This window comes from Cololabis saira, chromosome 16, assembly GCF_033807715.1.
Source record: "Cololabis saira isolate AMF1-May2022 chromosome 16, fColSai1.1, whole genome shotgun sequence".
Taxonomy (NCBI): Eukaryota; Metazoa; Chordata; class Actinopteri; order Beloniformes; family Belonidae; genus Cololabis; species Cololabis saira.
The window spans coordinates 5,050,529-5,075,607 of NC_084602.1; the positions used below are offsets into that span (position 1 = coordinate 5,050,529).

Sequence of the window (25,079 nt, forward strand, 5' to 3'; positions counted from 1 at the left end):
TCATTCAAAATAAATCACTGTATGAGTTTATGTTCATGTATATCAGCTGTGCTGTCATTTAAGATGTACAAGTCACAGACGTTTTCTGTTGTTCTGATATTTTTTTACTTATTTATTTTGGTCCAAGTCATCATTTAAGACAAATCTGATTAAAAATATCTTTATAGAGCTTTGCTGAGATGCTGAAGACAATCAGAAATTTTGGATGCCAGCCTGAAAACAACTTATAAGTCAATAAACCGAAGCTGACTGAGCTTAAGCGTCTTAACATGTTTCCTTCTTTACCCGAGAGCAACCTGAACTCGGGATGTCATGTCTCTCTTACCTGTTTCAGGAATAGCTTAAGAGAAAATAATGTTTTTCTTCTGAACATTAAAGCAGGCAAACTGTGTCAAGAAAGCTCTCAAGTTGTCGTGAATGTTTAAAAGACAATAAAGTGGGCTCTTTAATTGGATACAAAAATATTTTAAAAGCAACGAAGTCCACAGGTTTTAGATAAGTCACTGCAAATTATTTTGAGGACTTCCAAGAAACTATATGAGCTTAGACAGGAGACAATAAAAGAAGACTAAGATTAAAGAAAGGATGAAAAAAAATGTGATTCACATTTGATGTTTGCATTTGTGAGACATCTGTCTTCATTGAACTAAACTGTCAAAATCCCTTGTTTTTTTAAAACATTTTTGAACCCAAACAGCGGGGAGACCTTTTACTTACACGGAACTACTATTTTAAATATAAATAGTTTAACAAAATAGAAAGAATATTTCGAATTTGAATCTAAATGTCAACATGTGTTAGTGCCTATATATAATTCCATCAGTTCCCTCGGTACAGTCAGATCGCTCCTGTTGTTCAACAACATTGTAGGAAAGATACAGACGGGGAAAGAAAGAAAGAAAGAAAGAAAGAAAGAAAGAAAGAAAGAAAGAAAGAAAGAAAGAAAGAAAGAAAGAAAGAAAGAAAGAAAGAAATACATCTATTCATCTACAACTGAAATCGGCAAACGACTTTTCCAGTTGAAAATGTCCACTCAAACATGGAGGTTTCCTAACAGAAGGAATTGTGGTCAGGAGAGGAGAGGAGGAAACCACAAAAGCTGGACGGACCACAATGTTCTTGTGGAAGAAAATAACAGGCTGAAGCACCTGCTGAGTGTGGAAACGGCCAAATTCATGGACGCAGACTTCAAGGTGCAGCGACTGTCGAGGGAGTTGCAAGAAACCAAACTGCAGTTGGAAAAACAGAAATCCCTGAAGGAAATGTATATCAACCAGGGGAAAGACAAAAAGAGGGAGCTTGAGACGATGCAGAAGTACGCTGATACGGAAACGCTCGGCGCTGCTAAAATCGCTTCCCAGGTGCAAAGCGCCATCAAACACAAAAAAAAGAAACTGCTGCAGAAAGACTACGAGGAGCTACAGGTGGCTCATGTTGTCATCCAGCAGACGTTTTCCAGTGAGATCCAGATGGAAAAAGGGAAAAGCCAGGCTCTCCAGCAAGAACTGGACACGGCCCTGAATTCATGCCAGGAGCTGAAAGTAAAATATGAAAGTGACGTCCTTGCAGCGAGGAAGGATGCTGAAACACTTCAGCATGAACTCCAGAGAGAAATAAAGTCTCATGCAGAGAAAGTGGAGCAGGACCAGCAGCTCATCAACGACCTGAGAGCTGAGCTGGACGCTCTCCATCAGCAGATGGAGCAGGAGACGTCTGTCCTGCAGCAGACTGTGACAGAGACGGAGATGTTTCCTTCTTTACCGTAGAGCAACCTGAACTCGGGATGTCATGTCTCTTTTACCTTTTTCAGGAATAGCTTAAGAGAAAATAATGTTTTTCTTCTGAACATTAAAGCAGGCAAACTGTGTCAAAAAAGCTCTCAAGTTGTCGTGAATGTTTAAAAGACAATAAAGTGGGCTCTTTAATTGGATACAAAAATATTTTAAAAGCAACGAAGTCCACAGGTTTTATAAATCACTGCAAATTATTTTGAGGACTTCCAAGAAACTATATGAGCTAAGACAGGAGACAATAAAAGAAGACTAAGATTAAAGAAAGGATGAAAAAAAATGTGATTCACATTTGATGTTTGCATTTGTGAGACATCTGTCTTCATTGAACTAAACTGTCAAAATCACTTGTTTTTTTAAAACATTTTTGAACCCAAACAGCAGGGAGACCTTTTACTTACACAGAACTACTATTTTAAATATAAATAGTTTAACAAAATAGAAAGAATATTTCGAATTTGAATCTAAATGTCAACACGTGTTAAAAAGATCAGAGGGAGTTCAATGTGCTTCGCTACCCGACCCGCCATGCTATTTTGCGTGCTGCAAGGAAGGACCCTCTTTCCATTAACGGTCGGAGGATCCGTTTCTCGCTGGATTACAGCAAGGTTTGGACTTTTTAGGGTCCGAGCACTTACAGTGCGAAGGTTCTATTGTATCTGTAGGAATTTTAATTTTTTTTAATTTTTTTTTTCCTACGAAACGAGGGCCTTTTTGCCCCCCTAATTGCAATTTATGCCATTTCTTCAGCCGCTTCTTTGCCCGAATCATAACGTGCACCCTGTACACACCTGTATCATGTCGCAACTTAAAGAAAAGTCTCTTGGCGCCATGGCCGAAACCGAACAGGAAGTCGGCTATTTTGAATTAATCGTGTAATTTTGGCGCAATTTATGCCATTTCTTCGGCCGTTAATGCGGCCCGAGCCGTAACGTGCACCCAGGTGTGTTATACATCAAAATGTGCATCTCGATCCTGCGACGATGCACATTACTTTTCTCAGTCAAAAGCGTTACCGTGGCGACGATAGACGCCAAAAAGCGCGCCCCCCTTCATCTGATTGGTCCATATTTGATAGTTCCTACTTTCTGCTGTTGGACCACGTTATGTGATCATATGAACTCCTATTGACTGTTATGAACACTTGTGAATTCGACTTTAAGCTGGCTCAACCCCCGGTCTGAAATCAGCTTTTAAGTGCCTCCTAAAATGGCCGCTTTGTGAAAGACTACAAAGACCACTGTGCCTTGGGGGCGGCGCCTGAAGGGCGCGTCCAATCACTGGCCAGGCACTGATGATGTCACCTCAGCCCGCAGGACGAAAAACCTCTGTTTTCCCCCAGCTCGCCCTCTCTTTCCCAGCCCAGCGCACAGGATAGACCCATCCTGCCGACCAGCGCATCTGGACCACGTCTCCCCATTTTTCCCGAGAGCTGGGGGGAAAGAGGGCTGTTTGGGACCTGGATTAACGGGCCGAGCGTAAAATCCGATACCAGAGCGCTGCGCTCTTGACTCACTCTACCTTTAACCCCCTTTTCCCGCTCCAAGTTTTCTGTTTATATCAGGAATCGGGACGTCTTGAGGATGGCCAGCCGGCGTCCCGGCTCAGCTGTGAGCTGCATTTCCTGGATCTGTGACGCCCGCGCTTCGGCGACCGACGAGAAGAGCCGCACGTCCACAAGTGACCGGCCTCCGCCGCACCTCGAAGCCGCGTGAGAGGCTCCGTTTGATCCGAAAGCACGGCCTGGCACGGCCCAAGACGGCGCTCCACCGCTGTCCCGTTTCGTTTCAGGGAGAAGAAGACAGAAACCGAGAGACTCTGACTGGAAAACCCCGGCAGAAACACGATCCGCACCCGACAGAGCCCGCAGCCCCAGATCCGGAGACTGGAAGGCGTGAAGTTTTATGGTTTTGGGCGATCAGTTTAATTTAGAGCGGTTCAGAGCTACATTTGTGTTTAATGTTAAGTTACTATATGCGTATTACTGTGTAACGCCGGCAACTACCGGCATTATTGTTGTTTGTTTATTTTGCAGCGCCGTTTCGCCAGTTGATCACAGTTTAAACACCGCTGCCGCCATCCTGTCTGATTGCACGTGGGGGACGAGGGCGCATCCATCTTTGCCGGCCACGTACAGCCGTACAGAAGCAGGGTAGCATCTAAAACATGCAGGACAGGGGCCCACGAGGACCAGGATTGAGAAACACTGCGCTAAATATCCAGGCCTGAAGAATCTAGTGACTAGATTCTAGTCTAATGCAAGTCATACAAGCTTCCACTGCAGCCTGAACGTGCACAAGTGTGCGAGGGCCCGTTCATCGCTGCTTGCAGCTTTAATTTTCAATTGCTCTTTTACAAAGTCCTTTTGGTCTGACATTCATAATTAGTTATCTTTAAAAAATTTATGAAATTCCTGTTTTTACTTACAATTATGTTATTTATTATATGGATAACTTGGATCCTAAATATTCAAACATTATCAACATGGTGATTATTTTGGGTAAATATCATACCATATAAAGTGGAGTGGAAATACTCATTTACTATATTTTTACATGTTTTTACCAACTACTTTAAATATATGAAAAAGATTGATAATATGAATAGGGTTGCCAAGAGACTGTAGTCATCCATAACTCAGTCCTTGCTGTTTTGATTCTATTGTACCTTGCTGTCCTTGTGCTTTTTGTTTGTTTTTGTTTCTTGTGTGAATCTGTTATCTTCACCATTGTTGCTGTAATTACTTCCTAATTTTATATCTTTTTCACCCTGCCTTGATCTGTACATTTTTTGTGCTAAATAAAGTTTAAAAAAAAATGAGACAGAAGACATTTCTGCCAAACAAAAAAAAAAGAAAAGCACAATAACAATAAGTGACGAACTTACATTATCACTGAACTTATTGAGTCCAAGACTAAAGTCATTAAAACACTATAGCTGTCATTGTCAGCCACATTGAAGTTGTAAACCTTTAGCAATGATTTGGACAAAAATGCTTCAGTCGATGATGGTAAAAGTCTTCAGTCTCATTATCTTTATTGTGCACGACTTTTTCTCCAGATACGTGTTGAGATTCGTCACGTTTCCATGGCAGTAAACCATATATATTGCACCGCGGTGAAATGGAATGACGGAGAAGTCCAAAGGGTTCACGACGGCGTCACGGCAATGGCATAGGCACTGCGTTGGTTTAACGCAGAACCTTAATTCAGGCTTTACTGGATTTTAACTCTTCTTAAACTGTTCTGTTACTGGCTGACAAACCGAATCTGCCTACGGGGACAATAAAGGTTTTCATTCATAAGTTGCATGTGTTTTCATCAGCTGACACAACTGATTTTTTCCTTACAACCAATCAGGATTAACTGGTAGCAAGTCAGAGACAGATTTTGGATTAACATCTTTGACCTGCATAGAGGCAAAAAGGAGAAGAGGTTTACCACAAAAAAATGTACAAAGTGTGAAAAAAATTCAGAATAATGAAATAATTAAAATCACAGCACTAGAGCACCATGGACTTTCCAGGTTTTTTTTTCTCGGTGTGGTGATTCCCCGTGTCGTTGCACTGCCCCGTGAGTTGGTCATCCTTGTTTTGTCCTGGCTTCCTTGAAAAACATGTTAATTGCCTCCCCCTCCACTTCCTGAACACATCCCTCCAGACCAACATCCTGGAAAAAAGCCACATGCCAACAACGGTTTCCCCCAACAACCTCTGAAAATACACGTCCTTTCCCGACTTGTAGGACTGACTTATACCTGCTGTTCCGAGTAAACAGAGTGGAAACTCCTCGGCTCGATGGGAGCCCCTCACTTCCCAAAATAGGGAGTTGATGATTTCCCAGAATTGTCTAAAGCTGTTTGATGGCGGAATTATTAAGTAAAGAAAAGGAAAAACCTGGAGGGTCGGCAGCTTTGATAATACCCTGATAAAGTCCTTCATTATACCCAGTTTACTGAGGTATAACTGGGTATAAGGCAACAGTGGTAAGGAAAAATTCCCTTTTAGGGGATATACACAGGACTGTCTCAGAAAATTAGAATATTGTGATTTTCTGTAATGCAATTAAAAAAACAAAAATCTCATACATTCTGGATTCATTACAAATCAACTGAAATATTGCAAGCCTTTTATTATTTTAATATTGCTGATCATGATTTACAGCTTAAGAAAACTAAAATATCCTATCTCAAAAAATTAGAATATTCTGGGAATCTTAATCTTAAACTGTAAGCCATAATCAGCAATATTAAAATAATAAAAGGCTTGTAATATTTCAGTTGATTTGTAATGAATCCAGAATGTATGACATTCTATATATATATAAGACTTAAATCATTATATAATCAGGCTTAATTCATGACTGGTGTGGAGATAGATCAGTACGATCAGTTCAAACGTAATCATTAACTAATTTTTACCTATGATTCATTAATGTAGGAACGTCCTACACCCAGTCGTCGCCATGGTAACGCCTAAATGGCTAATGTCAGGAAATAATCAGCAGCTTTCTGGTCATTTATGGTTAGTTAAGTTGACTCAATCTTTAACTATTACTAGTCTTAAAACGTACTCACAACTTAAAGATTAAGAAATGGTTAACTAGTTCTTGCTTCCTCTTTAGTCTCCCAGTAATTAAACCACATTGACTTCCTCATTGGTTAAGCGGTAACTTGCGTAGCTGACTGTAAGGTGTCACCCGGCTGTACCTGTGTTTGCTCTAATCAACGATGGTTGGCGTGCAACGATAACTGATGATTTAGTCGTTATCCCAGCGGAGCTTCAGGATGTTGTCATTGGCTCAAATATTTGGGAAGTGTGATACATCCATTTTGTATGTCGGCACGCTGACAAGAATGTGATCTGTGGCAACTCAGCCCCGTTTTTATGCTTCTGCTCAAAAACAAAAATCCTTGAAGTTTTGTCCTGTTCCTAGATGAGTTAAAGAGTTAAAAGGTTTTCTACCAAACTAACTACAAATGTCCAACTGTAGGACATTGTTGCGCTGAAACTTATAGAAATAGTACGGAGCAAATCCTATCAGCTTTTTTGTTCATGTTTTTAACTGTTAACAATAAAATCTGTAATAAATGCAAAGCAAAGTTTTTCGAGCATTTATTTGTAAATACAGACGTACAAGTGAACATTTGAGGTAATGCACACACACATAAACACATGTTCTTTTCTTTTATACTTTACTTTTGCAAGACACATGATACAAAAATAATTTCTAAAACTGGTATGAAAATGTGCACAATCAGAGATTTACAAAAACACAGATTTACAAGGACTAAAAGGCGTCTCCTAGACAGCACACACGTATCCTCCAGCAGTTATTGCACTTGAGACACTTTTCTTTTACGTGCATCACAGATAACGACGATATTTACAGTTTCACATCTTCAAAAACACACAGTGTCAAATGCCACACTGACTTATGATTCGGTAAAATCCAGCTTACGAGGTTCAAATCCCTACACGGAAGCAACAGACAAACAACGGCTCACTTGACCTCGATCTTGGAGAAGAACGGCGGCGCGGCGGCGCCGGCGTTCGACTCTCTCCGAGTGTCTGAGAGTGTCTCTTTGACGGTTCTCCTGTCGGCTTTGGAGACGTTCGTCTTCAGTTTGAGGAGAGCTGAAACATGTTTTTCGCTGGAGAGGAAAAGAAAAGAAACAGACATTTGTTACTAATAGAGATTGAATTACGACGACCACTGAAGACGTTGTTCAAACATTGAATTAAGATGAGTCTCCATAAATCCAGCCACAGATCAAAGCTGAGATCGATTGCGTGTTTTTAAGTTCTGAGTCCAGAGGTCGGCACGTTTCTATTAACGCAGGTTTGTTGTTCCGCCTGAGAGGTGTGATGGATGTGTGTGAGGTCAGAGGTCAGGCAGCAGAACGCTGGAGTCAGGAAGCAGGACTGACCCTTCTCATCTCTGAGCTGCAGTAGCAGGGTTGTGCAAGTTCATACTTCTCATTAACTAGTTCAAAGTTCAGTTCACATAGTTTATAAATGAATAATTCACATTCATAGTTCACCATTTTCACTTTGAACTAGTTCAAATTCAGTTCATTTCAATATCTTTAGGTGAGAAGTACGAATGAAACGCCCCCCTATCCTAAAACTGTTAAACTATACAATCATGTTTTGTCCTGGTGGCTTTTCAACTTTCCTCAGAGGCTGTAAATCTCATGATGACTTTGTTTGATTATCAAGGACTTGCAGATATTTTCTCACACTGGACGGATGGAACTCCACAAGACGTTTCAAAGTTGAAGTTGACGAGGCAGAAACTCGGACTTGTTTTCTCAGTGCAGCTGGACATAATTCACAGAAAGGTTAGATTTTTACAGTCGGACTCTTTCGGAGACGATGTGTATAATTCCCTCTGATAATGATAAGGATCATCATCTGACGTCTCGCTGACGCTGCGTCTGCAACGTCTCTCTCTTCACTGGTCATGTAAAGATGCACCGGGCTCGGGCCGCGGTGGCTATGGAGCTGGTGCCCGTTGTTATGCTAGTGTGCACTGCATTGTGGGTAATGTAGTGTGAAGTCGTCGTCTCGTCGAGTATTTTAAATGTGCGCGCCGCCCGATGGTGAAATGAGAAGGACTGTCTCAGAAAATTAGAATATTGTGATTTTCTGTAATGCAATTAAAAAAACAAAAATGTCATACATTCTGGATTCATTACAAATCAACTGAAATATTGCAAGCCTTTTATTATTTTAATACTGCTGATCATGGCTTACAGTTTAAGAAAACTCAAATATCATATCTCAAAAAAATTGAATATTCTGGGAATCTTAATCTGAAACTGTAAGCCATAATCAGCAATATTAAAATAATAAAAGGCTTGCAATATTTCAGTTGATTTGTAATGAATCCAGAATGTATGACATTTTTGTTTTTTTAATTGCATTACAGAAAATAAAGAACTTTATCACAATATTCTAATTTTCTGAGACAGTCCTGTAATCTGTAATAATTGGACCTAAACAGTGAAGCTGAAACTCACATAATCTGAACAGTTCAAATTCCAGTTCATGATCTGCAGAATGAACAAGTTCACGTTCAAGTTCTTTATTTGCAAAAAAGTTACGTTCAGCTCAACGTTCTCACAGAGAGTGTTCAATGAACGCGTTCATTTGAACTCGTTCATGCACAACACTGGCCAGCAGTAACACTTTTCTCTCAGCAACCGTGCCTTCCCATGATGCACCTCATCTTGCAGCTCATTTTTCTGCTCCTGCTCAGCTCTGTGGATCATTTCCCTGATGTGATGCGACACACACGCGCCAGGACACCGCTGTGTCCGCACCAGCCCTGTTACGCTCCAGGCAGCTGGCCGGAGTAAAGTTGGAGTGAATCCAAATTACACAAGATGAAAGTTACCTGAAGTCAGGATAAGCAGATCCCAGAGAGACTATCTGCATCTGTATGGCAGGAAGATCTTGGAGTTTCAACACCTCCGCCATCATGGTCAGGATTTCCTTCAGCCACTCCTCCTTTGATCCCTGCCGATGACACGAGAGTCAGGTCGCTGCGAGAGATTCTGGAGAACATTTCTATCCAGGACCGCTAGGGAGTCATAATGTGTGTGTTGTTTAACAGACGTCCGTGGGAACAAAGAACATCTCTCGCCTTTGAAAGTTACACCAACAAGGTGTTTTCCACTTTGAACTTTATGATAAATGACCGACATAACAAGTTCACTTACACAACAGCCTGGCACTTTTTTGGGAATGCGCATGATGGCACAGATGCAACTAGACTTTCAGTTTGAGCAAATCGAAAAAATCTAAAATGGAAAAGAGCTGTTGTGCGATCAACTGTACTCATAGATTTAGCAAGAAATCGGAGTTATCGTTTTACAGACTGCCGAAAAATAAGCTTAAGAGAGACAAATGGATCACTGCAATTCACAGAAACAACTGGATTCCAGACACCGAAACGTGGATTTGTGGTTCCCATTTTGTATCAGGTAATGTTGGATTAATAAAGTTCGGTGTCCTCATCACTTTAATTTCTACAACAAATCCTGCCTTGAAGTCGGACCAAGCGTCAAGACTTTTGTAAGCCTTCAAGCTTTGCTTCGTGTATTTCCCCGGCGTAGAAATTAAGTACATATAAATATCAGGAAACTGGATTCGTGGCCAAATATTAATGTCCATGGATCACTGGTTCTTGGTAACTGTACCAAATATTAATGTCCATGGACCACTGGTTCTTGGTAACTGTACCAAATATTAATGTCCATGGACCACTGGTTCTTGGTAACTGTACCAAATATTAATGTCCATGGACCACTGGTTCTTGGTAACTGTACCAAATATTAATGTCCATGGACCACTGGTTCTTGGTAACTGTACCAAATATTAATGTCCATGGACCACTGGTTCTTGGTAACTGTACCAAATATTAATGTCCATGGACCACTGGTTCTTGGTAACTGTACCAAATATTAATGTCCATGGACCACTGGTTCTTGGGGTAACTGTACCAAATATTAATGTCCATGGACCACTGGTTCTTGGTAACTGTACGGGTCACTGTCAAGTCCAACTGCCTTTAATTTAAGCCAATAATCGGCTGTTATCCCGTCTTCTCCACTAGTTGCAGCCATTTTTGCCACTCAGTGTGAGTAAGGAGGCGTAAGTGGGGAATTGACGTCAATGCATACCCTCTATTACTTTTTAAGATAACGTTCCCTAAAGCCACCGTAGCACATTGGCATCTGCCGGAGTGTAACATGCAACATCTGGGTAAAACCCGATCATTTTAGTGTCCTCCTCACCATCTTCCTGAAAAGCCTGTGCAGACCCTCAGCGTTGTCGGCCACGGCCGTGTAGGCCGCCTGCTGCTGCTCCCTGCTCTTCAGCTTCAGCTCTCCTCTCAGGAGTTTCCGGACGTATTCCTCAGTCACCTCCCTGTGGAACTGGCCCATCAGCTCCTGGAAACAACCCCACCACCATTAGTTACTCCAGACCACGCTGTTACTGCTGCAGCTGTTGCGAGGACTGCAAAGCGTTGTGAGGGCCACAATGATGTGCATTGATGGATTCATGTTAGCCCTGGCGCTAACAGAGCTACATCAAAATCGAATGTTTCCATAGAACTGCATAAGTACTGATACATTTGTGACTAAATAGGGATGTGTTAGAAGCAGAGTCTCCTCCTTTTGCCTCCATTGAACGTAGTGAGTCGACTTATACAGACTTTCTGTACACAAACGAAGTTAAAACTATCTACCGTATTTTCCGCACTGTAAGGCGCACCGCATTATAAGGCGCACTAAATATATGGTAAAATACCATACTATAGTGGCTGGGGTTGAGTTACGTATCTACCTGATGGAGCTGCGCTACAGGAAATGCTACAAAATCCTACAGCAAATGCAAAAAAAAAAAAACAAGAAGAAAAGTACCGTATGTCAAACTTTATTAACAAAATAAAAACCAGCTTTGCTCCGTCTTGTCAAAGTCTCCATTATGCGAGAATAATTTAGGAAGATGTTGGTTTAATAGATGAAATCTAACAGTTGTAGCTACGCCTGTTAAGAAATTTGCTCCGACATGTAGAGATTTCTGTCTGCCGGCTCCGGAGTTTGGGTCTGCGTTAAATCGACGCAGAGCCTACGGCGTAGGGTACGGCGTAGGGTACGGCGTAGGGTACGGCGTACGGCGCGCGTCGCCGCGTACATCGACGCAGAGCCTACGGCGTAGGTTACGTAACCTACGCCGTAGGCTCTGCGTTGGTGTAACGCGGAACCATAAATCCCTTTATTCTGCCGTGATCTTCGGCAACTTTATCTGAAAGTGTGTAAATTACTCAGATAACAGCTGGATTACTTTGTGGTTTCTGAAGACTATTATATCAGAAACATCCAAAACAAATCTGACGAGTCACAGGATTATTTCTCTCTATTTCTCTGAGACGAGTCTGTCTGTTTGCCTTCGGTCGGAGAGTCAAATCGACGCAGAGCCTACGGCTAAAGCATTCTGGGAAATTTTCATACCCCCTCGCTCGCCAAGTCAGCATCTGAAATCCCTCGATTTGAAGGGGCTATTCTCAGCCCCTAGCCCTCGTTATGCCCCCTCCCCCTAGGTGAAAAGAGGAATTGGGACACCACTACCTTCACGGGAACGCGCAAAAGTTAGGGTTAGTGAAGAAAATGAGGGGGAGTATTGGGACACAGCCTCACTCACTCACTCACTCACTCACTCACTCACTCACTCACTCACTCACTCACTCACTCACTCACTCACTCACTCACTCACTCACTCACTCACTCACTCACTCACTCACTCACTCACTCACTCACTCACTCACTCACTCACTCACTCACTCACTCACTCACTCACTCACTCACTCACTCACTCACTCACCTGGTGACAGGGCAGGGACGAGCCCTGCAGCTCCACAGCTTCTTTCTCGATCTTGCTCAGGAGGTTGTCAAACAAATCCTTCTTCAGCCAGTCTTTGGTTCCCACTTTCAGGTACTGTGGCTGTGAGAAGCAGCAACGTACGGTATTAGTGTCATCATTATCATGTCTGACCTCAGTATAGTCATTTTTATGTATATAAATGGAGGTAAATATATATATGAACCAGTGTATATATAGTATATCTACTCTTATATAGTTATTCAAGTATATTGTTATACCATTGCTGTCTATTCTCTATTATATTGTAGTATTATAGTAAAGTAATGATAATGTAATACTATACATAGTAATTACTTCTATTATTACATACATACATAGTAGCAACTAAATGCTGGGCGTTTGTTTTGTTTTCTTTTTGTTTGCTTTGATTTGTTTTGTTTTTGACTATATTTATATATACATATAATTGAGTATTATATCACTATATTGAATAGTTATTACTGCAATAGTTATTACTGCAATAGGCATTAGCACTATAGATCTGACAATTAAAGCACTTTAAGAAGCAATGTGTAATCTGCATCGGCACTTTACAAATTCTTGCACTTAAGCACTTAGCACTTTAACTTTACAGTCACCTACTGGTTTATCAATTGCAACTTGTTTTATTGCTTAATGATTTTTATCTATTTCTGTTGTATCTTTTAATGTTGTGTTTTTGTTGGTATGAATGTCATATCTTGTCTACTTTGTCTGCTGATGTCCGATTCTGTGTCTGGCGTTAATTTACTGCGAGGACAAATGGTGGAAATTAGTCTCTTGCTACAACCACACATATTTACACTTAATATGTACAGTCCCTGTCTAACAAATACATGAACTGAATTGAAGTGGGGGTGTTTGGTTATGTGTGTTTTATAAGTAGGTTTATTGAAACTCATTATATGTAAGAATGTATGTAAGATTCAGGGGTAGGACTGGATAAGTGTTTACTTGAATCCTACTCTGTTTCGAACATGGTGGTGAGGTCTGCCCAAGTGCTGTACATACATATATATATATATATATATATATATATATATATATATATATATATATATATATATATATATATATATATATATATATTTGTATTTATTTATTTTTTTTACTTTTTTGTATTCTTTTTTTAACATGCATGTTAGAACTCTCCCTAAGAGCTGGAGCATCATGCACTCACCCTGAGGGTCTTGTGCACAGGACTTAGTAAATAGGAATGAACAGCTTGCTTCATTTCGGTCAGGATGCAGAGGCAGCTTTTCTGCACATCCTCCTGGAAGAAATGACTTTTCCTTTGAAGGACGTCCCTGCAGAGAGTTCACGGGGGATCATTAGCTCGCAGCAAAGAGTAAAAAGTACATCTCCTCCTCTTCGGATCAGAAACGTACCTGAACTGTTCCACGCAGCCCAGATTGGCTTTGACATGCGCTCTGTTGTTGCTCCCGTTCTGCTTCATGACGTTTTCTTGAAAGTGTTTGAACCAGGAGGATAAAAAGTCTGGGAGCTTGCACGTTAACACCTGGGCTTTGTCCTGGCTCCCTGTGACGGCCGTGGCTGCTGTCACCATGCCACTGATGAGCTGAGCGTGGGTGGTGGACACAGAGCAGGGACAGTAATAAACATCTGCTCAGCGGTCTAATCCAGCTATCAAGTCTAATGAGATCTTTGAAAACAACAGGTCAAAGTTTTCCTCCAGCAAAAACATCCCCGTCTTCCTTGTTCATTTTAGCTGGGAGGGAATCAGTCAAAAATCATAAAGATTGTACACTTGGTGACAAGTTTTTGATATTTGGCATGGTGTTATTATGGACATAAGGTTTTCAAAAACCACCGCAAACAAATGGCGACGCTGATTGGGTGGGCACTGCGCATCATCGTTTAACTACTGATTTTATCTATTCTTTTTTTTTGTTAAACTTTTTAAAATCATGCTTTTTATCCATGTTTTAATGTCTTTGTAAAGCACTTTGAATGACCTTGTTGTTGAATTGTGCTGTACAAATAAACTGGCGTTAATGCTTCCCTCAGTGCTCTGGATGTGTTGTTCTCTCCAGTTAATGTGAAACATACTGGATCATGCAGTCTTGAGAAATCCCAGCTGTAAACGTTCCTGCTGGGAACTTAAGAAGTGCTTTAGTACCTGAATGACGTCAAACGCCAGAGGACTGACGTAGCAGCCGTCGTCTCTCTTCGGCTCCTCCCCGTCAGCCCATTTCCTCTCCTCCTCCTCCAGGACCCGGTGTATGTACGTCCACAGGTCACTCTGAACACACGGGAAAGTGCAGCTTATACATTAAAGCTTTTCATTGCATGACCTAATCATCATAAACCTCGAGGCTGTAAATCCGCGTTAACTCCTGGACGCTGCAGTGACATCGCTGCTGCAACAAATATATCTGTTATTGTCCTGCTGGTAAAACGTCTTCTGGTCAGGTTTGACTCAATGATTTCCATACATTTTGAAGTGATTTACCATTTTTTTAATTTCTGGTTTTGGGAGCATGTGTTTTTAAATAAAAATCAGCAAAACATGGATGATTTAACTGTGCTGTCACTGTAAAATGAGTTTATCTTACACATCTACAAACTACGGAAGAGTATTAGGACCAGGCAGGAGAAAAATAAAAACATATTTTAGATATATAGATACATTTTGATATTTTATATGCATATTAGTTTGTTACAGAAGAGTATTAAGGCTGAATTAAGGTTCTGCGTTAAACCAACGCAGAGCACACGCCGTCACCGTGACGCCGTCGTGAACCCTTCGGACTTCTCCATCACTCCATTTCTCCACGGTGCAGTACCCCCCGCGGCCGCTAGTTAGCGATCTTTTTCTGAATGGTTTATCCGACTTTTTCCAGTTACAGTGAATCAAAGAGATAAGGACAACTATTGTGCAAAAAACCAAAACAAAAGAAATCACATATAAACGAAGAAAAGAGCCCTGAAAGTTCACGACTGCTTCAAACCGGAAACCGGAAATGCATTGCTTCCAAGCGAACCAATCACAGCGCTCTCCGTCTGCGTGTGGTCTGCGTCGCCTCGACGCGTACTTACAATTTTCGGGAGGTGCACGTCAGTGACGGCGCAGGTGACGGCGTGTGGTCTGCGTCGACCCAAACCACACACCGTAGGCACGGCGTCGTTTTGACGCAGAACCATATTTCAGCCTTTAGGGCCATGCAGGAGAAAAAATATTTGAGAGGGGATGATTTTTTTTTCATTATGTACTTCGAGAAAAAACTTGAAATGTTGAGAAAAAAGGCGAAATTTCGACTTTATTCTCGAAATTGTATTTCAACATTAATCTCGACATTTCGACTTTTTTTCTCGACATTTCGACTTTTTTCTCGAAGTGCACAATAAAAAAGAATCTTCCTTTCTTAAATATTTTTTCTCCTGCATGGCCCTAATACTCTTCCGTAACAAACTAATATGTGACTCCAGTGCTGAGTGCTGGTAGCCGAGCTGGGTTACCTTCTGCTTCTCCAGGTACTGCTCCTCCAGGGACTTCAGCGTGTCTTCGGGCAGCAGTTTTCCCAGCTCTGCAACACCGATCTCGCCGGTCAACTCAGACATTTTGAGGATTCTGACACGCCGAAAAGAAATGACATGCACCTCTGTTAGCATCCCACAGCATAGCTACAGAAATCAGACGTCTTTTGCAGACATTCAGACCCATATTAGATCCATATACTCCACATAAACAGTCAATCCGAGGGGGTCATCACTGTTTGACATTAGTTTCTCTTTGCAATGTATAAAATGTTTCATAGAAAATAAATAAACACACAGCTACTTTTGCGCTCCCGAGCGCTGCTTCCTGTGCTTCTTACTTGGAATTTGGGTTACTAGCTGCATGAAAAAGACTTGTTTTATTTCCATATTTCTTCTCCTTCTTCTTCAGGCTCTCAGCGAAGGTGGACGCTTTTTCTGCTCCTCTCCAACCCTATCAACCTTCCCTGCTACTGCTTTGCCTGTCTCGTCTTCAGATACTCTTCTTTTTCACTCCTCCGAAAACTCTACAACCCTACAACATGGAATTGATTAACTGGTCTCTCAGCACAATTGACCAAATTTTTGTGACAAGAAGCCAGGGGGTAAGGGAGCCCTCTTGCCCCGACGGGACATTCTTTTCTGGATATACAATGGATTCTTACAAAAACTGGAAGCCTTTGTGTCTCAAAATTCTGTCTGTCGAGGATGTTGAAGAGGCCTTCATAATTGGAATTTTGATAGCAGGATTTCTCCTGATCGTCCTCTTGACCGGAGGAGGGGGATTACTTGTGTATCGACAAACGCGTAAAACGTTGACAGCTGTTTTGGCTCTCTCAAAGCTGCCGGACGTGGCTGAATAGTCAAGCAAAGCGACCAATGCACAGACTCTGACGCTGGTAGAGCAGGGCCATAAGCTAGATGCGATTGTCAAACAGAATCGCAGGTTAGCTGCGGTGTTTGAGCTCATTGGCAAGATTGACAACACCTTGGCGGGAAGTGATCACAAATTCGTCTGATTGGAGTTGCTATTGATGATCCAGAGACTGAAAGGCAGACGGAAAATTACTGGGCTGCCTGCAAGAAATTGTTGATTCTATAAATTGCCCTTGACAGAACGGCTTGGCAGGCCTCTCCGTCACAATCTCCCTGGAGGAATGTAAACAAGATGACTCTTTTCGGTCTAATACGGCTCTTTCAACATTTTGGGTTGCCGACCCCTGGTATAGAACCTCACTGCCTCCTAGTCTTGTAAATGTAAACACTGTACAGATGGACAAATTGAAGTGCATGAACAATAGTGCGGTGACAACCGCGTAAATTCATTAAGTGTGTTGTAATAAAATATTGATATTTGCCGTCAGTTTATCGATTATTTATTGCGACAGAGAGCGCAACAATATATTGCAATATCGATTTTTTTCTTGAACTTCAGAGAGCATCAGGGAGTATTTCTGAGCCTAATAATAAAATATGTGTATGCATATATGCCTTAGGTTTTTACCAACATGGTATTAACCATTAATATATATGCAGACAAGTTAGAAAGTAAAAAAAAAAGTATTTCTGAACCTAATAATAAAAACAAAATATATATATATATATATATATATATATATATATATATATATATATATATATATATATATATATATATATATATATATACAAAAAATATGTATTATATATGTATTAATAAAATAAATATATGATATATTAAAATGCATATGATATTATATATTAAAAATGCATATATATATATATATATATATATGCCTTAGGTTTTTACCAACATGGTATTAACCATTAATATATATGCAGACAGAAGTTAGAAAAAAAAAAAAAAAGTATTTCTGAGCCTGTATACTACAACAATATAATAAAGTCCTGTAATGATGGCTTTCAGTTTTGGTGTCCACCCCAAGAATTGAAGTGGCCCCCTCTGGCCCCCCCTAGGAAACGCCCCTGGTACCGAAGGCTTACCCGGGATAGTAGTCGTTGACCCAGCGCAGGACAAACGTGCAGTCCTTTTCGTCCAGAACAAAGTCTGCCATCTTCCTGAGCCTGGTGCTGAAGGCCTGGTGGTACAGCGTAGCGTAGAAGTGGCAGATGTCGGCCTCCGGGGGGTAGCAGCCCTTCAGGGCCGTCACCACCAGCAGCAGGTCCTCCCTCAGCTGCCGGCCCATGGCCTGGACGTCCAGCTGCAGGCTGGACTGCTCCCCCTCGCCGGCAAGCCTCGTCACCGGGCTGTCCAGGCGACTCTCAACCAGACTACGAAGCGTGGCGTCGTGGAGCTTCTTCCAGTTGCTGGGACTCCGACTTTTCCTCCGTTTCCACCGCTGGTCCTGCACCTCTTCCTCGTAGACGGCTTTCACGGCAGACGCCAGAGCTGCGGCCAGAGCGGAGGCCGCGGCCTCGTCCATGACCTCGTCAGCGACGAGGGAGAGGCTTTGCTGCACACTCTGAACCACCATCTTTTCCAGGGCGTCGTGGTCTGCACGGAGCTGAGACAGCTCTTCTGCGCAGTCTTTCAGTTTGTCCTGCTCCGTCGTGTCTCCGAGCAGCTGGTTCTCCCTGTCGATCAGCTGCCGGCTGGCCTCAAAGAAACGCTTGTCCTGCAGAAGCTGCTCAAACGTGCAGGTCGCTGAAGGAGACAAACAAGCCTCTTTCAATAATGTCACACAGTCAAGAACAATTATATCACTGAAATGCAGCACGTTTGATCATCATTATTTTGAAGTTAACGAAGTTTTGAAAAGATTCACCTAATTTAGCTTTTAGTTCAAGAGTTTTGTTGTCCTCAAACAGAGCATTAAAATGAATAAGGTATCTTCGGCTCGATTTTTGGGTGTAATTGTCAACGAAAAATGTTGTTGGAAAGATCGACTCTGCACTGCAAAAACTCAAAATCTTAACAAGAATATTTGTCTTATTTCTAGTTAAAATGTCTCATTTTTAGTAAAAAAAAATCTCATTACACAAAACAAGACTCATCACTGGAAAAAACAACAATTTTCACCTGTTTCAAGTAGATTTTCACTTAAAATAAGTAGAAAAATCTGCCAGTGGAACAAGATTTTATTGCTTGTAATGAGAAGATAAATCTGGTTCCACTGGCAGATTTTTCTACTTATTTTAACTTATTTCTCACTTATTTCAAGTGAAAATTTACTTAAAACAGGTGGAAATTGTCAAATAACAAGTTATTTTTCTGGTAATTACTCTTGTTTTAAGTGTAATGAGATTTTTTGAGTAAAAATGAGATATTTTAACTAGAAATAAGACAAATATTCCTGGTAAGATTTTGAGTTTTTGCAGTGTGTGCCCAGAAAGGTGTTGAAGTCGATAGGAATCATTAGGAAAATCAGCCCTGTTCTCAATAGATCCTGCCTTTTAACTCTGTATTCCAGTCTTGTTTATCCATATCTCTTGTATTGAAATGTTGTCTGGGCCAGCACCTGTCGCACATATCTCCACAAACTTTATTTACTTCAAAAAAGATTTGTTAGAACAGTCACAAGGTCAGATTTTCCAGGCCCCATCTGTTTTTAATTTTCTCTAAACGCACTCCATTGTATTTTTTTCTTCTACCGGTTAAACTGTGATTGAGTTTAAAAGCCCCAACAGTTAATGTTTCCGTGAGAACACAAACATTTGAGTGGCTGCCAAGGAGAAGTCTGGGATATTTATTTCCACACTTGTGGGGGAATTTGGTGCTCAAATACTCCATAGATCCAGAACAAAAAGTTTGAAATAGTTTCCAGAAGTCTGCGCTGCTTGCAAAAGTGTCAAAGAGATCCCAGAAATCACAATAAATGGGTGTTACTTGCATCATCATTTAAAACAAAGGACAAATGTTGACCCCCGGCGGATATCCGTGCACTGCTGAGTGCAAGCTTAAGAAAGTATTATTAGTTTGGTGCTAATCTCTCACCAGCTGAGGGTCCTGCATCAACAGCTGGCTGTCCGTCCGCCGGGGGGCCGGGGACAGCAGCACCGGGGTTCTGATTCCCCCAGAATCTCGGGAGTTTTCCTCTGAACCACTTCCCTGCCGGGGAGCTCCTGCTCTGACTGGCAAACAAGTTTTCCCTGACGTGCTCTGAATCTGAGCGGATCCTCATGTCTGGATCTGGCCGGGTATCCAGCTGGGTGACGGTCCTGGTCCAGGCAGAGAAACGGGCCCAGCGCTCCGAGAACGGTCCTGACAAATCTGAGATGAAAGATGCACATGCAAATGTTGGAAGAAGAGAAGAAAAAGTTGCTTCAAATACTCTGTTACTTACATGATGTCTCTCAACAAAGTAAAGTTAATAATAATAATAATGAAAATGGATTTATTTAGCGCCCTTCTAGACACCCAGAGCGCTTTACAGAAATCATTATTCATTCATACACATTCTCTCCAGTGGTGGTAAACTACATTTGTAGCCACAGCTGCCCTGGGGCAGACTGACGGAAGCGTGGCTGCCATATCGCCAACATTCATACACATTCACACGGGGCAAGGTGGGTAAGGTGTCTTGCCCAAGGACACTACGACAGCAAACTGGGACAGAGCGGGATTCGAACCGCCGACCTTCCGATCATTGGACGACCCGCTCTACCACCTGAGCTACTGCCGCCCCATAAGTTAAAGTTTCATAATAGGTCTATAATGAAAAACAGGTTTTCTCTTGCTTTAACATATATAAAGTGGTCTCCCCTCAGCCTGCCAACTCAGAGAAGGAGGAAAGCAACCAGATTCTGCAGTGTCTGTACAGCCGCCCGATGATTCTTTCACTCAGAAGCCCTCATAGAGAAGGAGGTTAGAAGCGGTAAAAATAAAGACATGGCCCAGAAGCTGAATTTCTCATTTATGTAGAAAAAACAAGCTTTAGATTGTTTTTAAGACATTCAAAGCCTGTTTAAAATATACATTAAATGCCATAATAGGTCCCCTTTAAGTCAAATTGTGTGTGACAAGCGTGCTACAGTCCCAGACATGCAGACCAGACTCACCCTGATCCCTGATCGCAGGCTGCTCTGACTTCACTGCTGTCAGGGTCTGGTTTTTACACAGACCAGCTCCTCCCCCTGCAGGGCTGTGCGGTGGAAACTCCAGACACCCCCCCAAACATGTGAGCCAGATTTAGAAACGCAGCTCTGGGCAACGCTGAGAGGGAACCAGTGCTTTAAGGACCTTTGTATACACTCTCAGGCCACTCAGCCAACTTGGGTGGCCCCCTCATTTATAGTGTAACACATTCAGAAAGTCAGTAAAACAAAGACCCGTAACAGTGACAAAGAAGAGAAGAAGGGATTTCCTCAAAAAAAGGTCTGTCTCTCCTCCTACACTTCCCTACGGAAGAGTATTAGTGCCAGGCAGGAGAAAAATAAAAATATTTTAGAGGAGGAAGATTTTTTTTTCACTTCAAGAAAAAAGTCGAAATGTCAAGAAAAAAGTTGAAATGTCGAGAAAAAAGTCGAAATGTTGAAAAAAAAGTAAAAATGTCGAGATTAATGTTGAAGTACAATTTCGAGAAAAAAGTCTAAATGTATTTCAACTTTATTCACGACATTTTGACTTTTTTCTCGACATTTCGACTTTTTTCTTGAAGTGCACAATATAAAAAAAAATCTTCCCCTGGCAAATATTTTTTTCTCCTGCATGGCCCTAATACTCTTCCGTACTTCCCTGTGTTCGATAGCACACAACCTGAAACGTTCCAGCTTTGACAGTATGAAGGAACAGGAGTCGTTAGTCAGATATGACAGTTTGTTTAGGTATCTAACTTTCTTTCTTCCCTAGTCCACTACTGTTTTTTATTTTAGTTTTTTTCATCCAGAACATGTCCTTTATCTTATTGCTTATTACTGATTACTGACATGATTATTGATTTGTAAGAATCCACATTGACATCCACGTTGTTATCCAAGTTGTTATCCTGTCTGTTAAAGAGTGACAAAGAAGTTAAATGTGGCTGATAAATGACTGTCATAATAACTCATTGTGCAAAAGTCCTTCTAAAACAGTGTGTTGATAAATCTGTAACTATCACCGTAGATGATTCTGACAGCTTTGTGTCGAGAAATATACAAAGAGCATGAAGCAGAGCCTCAATTTCTTTTCTAGAAAAGAAGATCTCATCTGCTTCCTCAACAATAACATATGTCTAAACCAGAGAGAAAGATCCGAGAGGAGAGGTTTAAACATTTGTTTCTTGAGGCTCTGCACAGTGAGTTTCAGTTCAGCCCTCAGGCGTTACCCTGCTCCAGTGCACTCCAGAGGGGAGGTCAGGTGTTTCCGTTGCAGAGCGGCGCTCCACCAACCCTCCACCGACCCCCCCTGCTTGCACTGATTCAGCTCATTCATTGCTTTAAAGAGCCATCATGCAGCAGCCACAGAGGACGGTTTTTTAATTTTTTTTTATTTCACCTTTATTTAACCAGATAAAAGACCCATTGAGATCAAGACCTTTCACAAGGGTGACGTGGCCAAGAAAAGCAGCAGCACACGTCCACAAATAACAATAGCAATTACCAAACAAACATTAAAATGAGAGTGCAAACTGTTTTAGCCAATAAAGTGCAGTAGTGGTGACTTCAGTAACATGTAGGAAATAAAAAACAACTTCAGTAATAATTTAAAAACACGGGCACATGTAGTTTAAAAACACAGGCACTGCCGAAAGGATTCTTGTTGTCGGTCTTTTAGAATAGAGTGAAAGGCTTGAAGTGAAATAAGTTCAGACGTCAGTTTCAGTTTCAGTTCAGATTGGAGCATATTTCAAGCAGAGGGTGCAGAGAAACTAAAAGCTTTTTTCCCCAAATCAGTCCAAACACGAGGAACAGCCAGGTGCAAAATGTAATTTGATCTTAAAGCATAGCATAAATAACCAGGAACCAAGCCAAGAAGAGCCTTATAAATCAGAGTCATCCAGTGTGTAAATCGTCTTACATTCAGAGAAGGCACGCCAGCTTTAGTGTACAATTCCCAGTGGTGAGTGGGATGCTACAACCAGTTATGAACTGTAGAGCACAGTGGTAGACCAGAGTCACCGGACTGTAGACGGCTGGCTGACGCACACATGTACACATCACCGTAATCAAAAACAGGCAGGAAAGTACACTGCAAAAATCTTAACAAGAATATTTGTCTTATTTCTAGTTAAAATGTCTCATTTTAGTAAAAAAAACCCCATTACACTTAAAACAAGACTCATCACTGGAAAAAACAATTTTCACCTGTTTCAAGTAGATTTTCACTTAAAATAAGTAGAAAAATCTGCCAGTGGAACAAGATTTTTTTGCTTGTAATGAGAAGATAAATCTTGTCCCACTGGCAGATTTTTCTACTTATTTCAATTTAAAATTTACTTGAAACAGGTGAAAATTGTCAAATAACAAGTTATTTTTCTGGTAATGACTCTTGTTTTAAGTGTAATGAGAATTTTTGACTAAAAATGAGACATTTTAACTAGAAAGAAGACAAATATTCCTGGTAAGATTTAGAGTTTTTGCAGTGTAGCTGATATCAGAAACTTTTGCGCTCTGAGGGAAAAACATGCCTTGTTTCTGTCATAGAAACCGAGTTTCACCCTTAATTTAGAGACCAAATTTTGAATGTGTGCTTTAAATGTAAGCTCCCCATCAATAATGAATCCCCAGGTATTTGTACCGTTTTTACCCTCAAACCTCAATGATCAAGCCACAGATTACCAGTGACTTCTGCATCTTGTGTTCTACCACACACCGACTGTGCGGGGGTAAATACAGCACTCATGCTTATACTGCCCTGTGATAGATCGGTTTACAGTTAAAATTCCAATTTAAAAAACAGAATCTGTCATTATTTCTGGTTTGATTGCAGTCATTTTTACTATCTTACTGTACAGATTTCATGTATTTAGATCCTTTATTCCTGCATTGAGATGTTTTAATGTTTTATATTTTGCGTTGTGCTTGTAAAGTATAAACTCTAATATATTGAGAAGTATACAAAAGGAAGACATGAAAGTGGGGTTTTAGACATTTTCCGCACCGCTGTGTCGAGGTTTCACTTCCTCCCGCAGGTTAAGATGCTCAAACATTAACACGTATGAACTTTTGATCTATGCTTTAATACAACCTGCTCCATAACTCATTCAAATTCTCATCGAAAGAAGACTTTGATGGTCATTTTGAATAATATGAAGATCAAGATTTCACGTTAGATACAGTTGTTTCATGTATCTAGAAATAAAAAAAACAGTTGTATGTAAAGGTTGTATATGTTACTGTTTATATGATTCTATTGGCAGTTTTTACAGGGCTAACGTTTCCTGGTGAAATTATATTTCCCAACACAACAACAGAACTAATATCTTTCGTCCATTAACCCTGATGACACTGTATATTGGAATGTTTCATGTAGGTTATTTTGCTTTAAGGTAATGATTTACATGTAAACATGTAAAGTTTAATGTTTGTCGTGTTATTTTGTTTTCTTTGTTTATGTCTTCTTTTTAACTGTATGTTTTAAATGTATTGTTTTTTAGTGTGGACCCCAGTAGGACTAGCTGTGTTTAAGGGCATAGCTAATGGGGATCCTTACAAATGAACAAATAAATAAATGACAGCTTAACTGCCCACACATGTGTTGTAAACAGCTTTTCTTACCTTTCAGTCTGAAAGATCTGCACGATCTGCCCGGAAAACAGACAAAAATCTTCTCACACATCGCTGCTGAAGTGCGACTGCTGAAGTGCGACTGCTGAGACTGACAGGTGTATAAATCACCCTGACTCGTCAGCCGAGGCAAAGATGTAAACAGTCTTTCGTGGCAGGATGTTGGTTAAGTGATGCTACTGGAAACACTTTCACTTGCATTTATATGTACGTCCTTAGACTTGGCGCTCGACGTGAGAACAAGTGCAAGAACAGTCTCAGAAATCAGACCTCAGGCGATGAACGGCCTCAATATTTCCACGGGGGAAGACATGTTTTGACAAGATACAATGATTTATAAAGTCAGTATCCTAGCTTGGACTTTATTACAAATCAGAAAACATTTTGATAATTGCTGTTCATCGATATTCAATTCAATTCAATTCAATTTTATTTGTATAGCGTCTAATACAACAGATGTTGTCTCCAGACGCTTTTTCCAGAGACCCAGAACATAAACCCCCGAGCAATTATAACATAAACAATGGCAGGTAAAAACTCCCCTAGTGGGAGAAAAGCCTTAAGCCAAACAGTGGCAAGAAAAACTTTAGGAGGGAAGAAACCTGGACCAGGACCTGGATCATAAGGGGGGACCCTGCTGCCGAAGGCCAGACTGGGGGGTCTTTTAATTTTTACAAGGTTATTTTGGTTAACGCCTCTATAACGCTGCACCT

The 25,079-nt window shown here is 41.1% G+C and overlaps 1 protein-coding gene across 2 annotated transcripts; it reads right to left on the minus strand.

Annotated features, from left to right (window-relative positions):
• Positions 1 to 6,888: 6,888 nt before the first annotated feature.
• On the minus strand, positions 6,889 to 24,510 carry tnfaip2b (tumor necrosis factor, alpha-induced protein 2b). Of its 2 annotated transcripts, none has more exons than XM_061743809.1 (11): positions 24,358 to 24,510; positions 19,655 to 19,930; positions 17,704 to 18,364; positions 15,703 to 15,814; positions 14,363 to 14,485; positions 13,611 to 13,801; positions 13,403 to 13,529; positions 12,184 to 12,303; positions 10,593 to 10,748; positions 9,191 to 9,312; positions 6,889 to 7,442 (listed from the first exon to the last, which is right to left on the minus strand). In XM_061743809.1, exons 1-11 carry the CDS (start codon positions 24,416 to 24,418, stop codon positions 7,292 to 7,294), a joined length of 2,100 nt encoding a protein of 699 aa, XP_061599793.1. In that variant the 5' UTR covers positions 24,419 to 24,510; the 3' UTR covers positions 6,889 to 7,291. The 2 variants fall into 2 exon arrangements, with proteins under 2 accessions (XP_061599793.1, XP_061599794.1); XM_061743810.1 differs by lacking the exon at positions 24,358 to 24,510 and adding an exon at positions 20,719 to 20,749.
• Between the last annotated feature and the right edge of the window lie 569 nt (positions 24,511 to 25,079).